Raw genomic sequence first — 1,812 nt, forward strand, 5'->3', positions numbered from 1 at the left:
TAAGGCATTTGACTGCTAACCAGAAGGCTGGTGGTTCAAACCCACCAGCCACTTCCCAGAAGGAAGATTGGGCAATCTACTTCCATAGAGATACTGCCTCAGAAACCCAAGGAGGGGGTCGCTATGAGTTGGAAAAACAACTCAATGGCAGTGACTTTGGTTTGGTTTTTGATCTTACAGAAAGTGAGCAAATAGGAGATGAATAATGTCTTATGGGGACACTGTTTTATAGGTAGAGCAAAGACTTTTGGATTCAAGCTCAATAGCTTTAATGTTGATTTTACTACAGATTCAACATGCATCTTTGAATATAAGAAATTTGACCTTGCTTTTCTTTTGAATTAAGGATTACAGCATTGGCCACTAGTTAGGAGCTATATGAATATGCATGTTAAAATGCACAGTGAGGAAGTTATTCACAGAAATAGTATGACAGAGCTGGAAAATAGACTTCAGACAGTAATTTCTTTTTTAAAAAAATTTTTTGAAGCACTTTGGATTTTAATGTGAAAAGAGCTATTTAAAGTCTACGCATTTTAATTAAAAATAGTTTATCTTCTTCTATAGGTTGGGTTTATCAGCCTCGTCCAGGGAAGCGAAAACGTTTCCCTCTTAGTGTTTCCAATGTATTTTCTGGTACCACACAGAATATCATCTCTACAAATCCTACAACAATTTATCCTTATCGTTCACCTACGTACTCTGTGGTTATTCCCAGCCTACAGAACACCATCACTAATCCGGTTGGTGAGTTGGTTTTATTGTAGATTACTATTTTTCAGTAGCTGTGTGAAAAATTTGCCTCTGAAGTTAAAATTTTGCTTCTGTTAGACATAAGAATTTAAAACAATATTAACTAAGAAAAAAAAGGAAAAATAGAGAAAGTGAGAAAATCAAATCAGAGAAGGAATAATTTCAGTAGACATCAAAGCACATGGTTTGCTAATAGGAAATACTCCCTGTATAAAGCCTCAGACTTGTATGCAAATTAGAATGAGCCCTTAGATAAGGCAAAGGTAATTCAATAGGAAGTAGGAGTATCTTTTTACTATCAATGTAAAAGGATGGGGTCATGAAGCATCATGTTCTGGAACTTAGTAACATGACTGATCTATTAAAACCATTCTCTTACTGCTCAAGAAAAACAATGGAAATAATCTATGTTCTACTAAATATTTGATTGGTTCATTATATTGCCTTTACCTAAATCTCTTCTCTATTACTTGTTCTTTATAAAATTCCTGTCTGTAGCTTTTGAGAGCCCCAAACGGAGAACCCAATGTCTTAATAACTTGTTATAGTACTATCCATCATTGGTCTGTTCTTTCTGAACCTATTTTAACCACCTCTCAAAAGAAAAACAAAAAAGAAACCCATTGCTGTCAAGTTAATTCCGACTCATGGTGACCTCATGAGTTTGTTGTAGAGTAGAACTGCTCCATCAGGTTTTCTTGGCTGGAAGAGATTACCAGGCCTTTCTTCCTCAGAACTGCTGAGTGTGTTCAAACTACTTTAGGTTAGTGTAGTTGAGCACAAACCATTGCACCATCTAGGGACTTTTCCCACTCACTGCCGTCGAGTCGATTCAAACTCACAGATACCCTATAGGACAGAGTAGAATTGTCCCATAAAGTTTGTGAAGCTGTAAAACGTTATGGAAGCAGACTGCCTCCTCTTTCTCCCATGGAGCAGCTGGTAGATTTCAGCCACTGGCCTTTTGGTTAGCAGACAAACACCTTAGCCATTGCACCACCAGTGTTCCTGTTGTTGTTGTTGTTGTTATGTGCCATCGAGTGGGCCCCGACTCATAGC

At 37.5% G+C, this 1,812-nt stretch overlaps 1 protein-coding gene across 1 annotated transcript in view; it reads left to right on the top strand.

Annotated features, from left to right (window-relative positions):
- Positions 1-1,812, top strand: part of SOX30 (SRY-box transcription factor 30) — a 78,245-nt gene that overhangs the window by 4,732 nt on the left and 71,701 nt on the right. Inside the window, exon 3 of the mRNA XM_007949930.2 lies at positions 568-747. Within this exon, the coding sequence (XP_007948121.1) occupies positions 568-747 (180 nt within the window). The remainder of the gene's footprint in view (positions 1-567; positions 748-1,812) is intronic.

This window comes from Orycteropus afer, unplaced genomic scaffold (assembly GCF_000298275.1).
Source record: "Orycteropus afer afer isolate SDZICR_OR568_19922 unplaced genomic scaffold, OryAfe1.0 scaffold00257, whole genome shotgun sequence".
Classification (NCBI taxonomy): Eukaryota; Metazoa; Chordata; class Mammalia; order Tubulidentata; family Orycteropodidae; genus Orycteropus; species Orycteropus afer.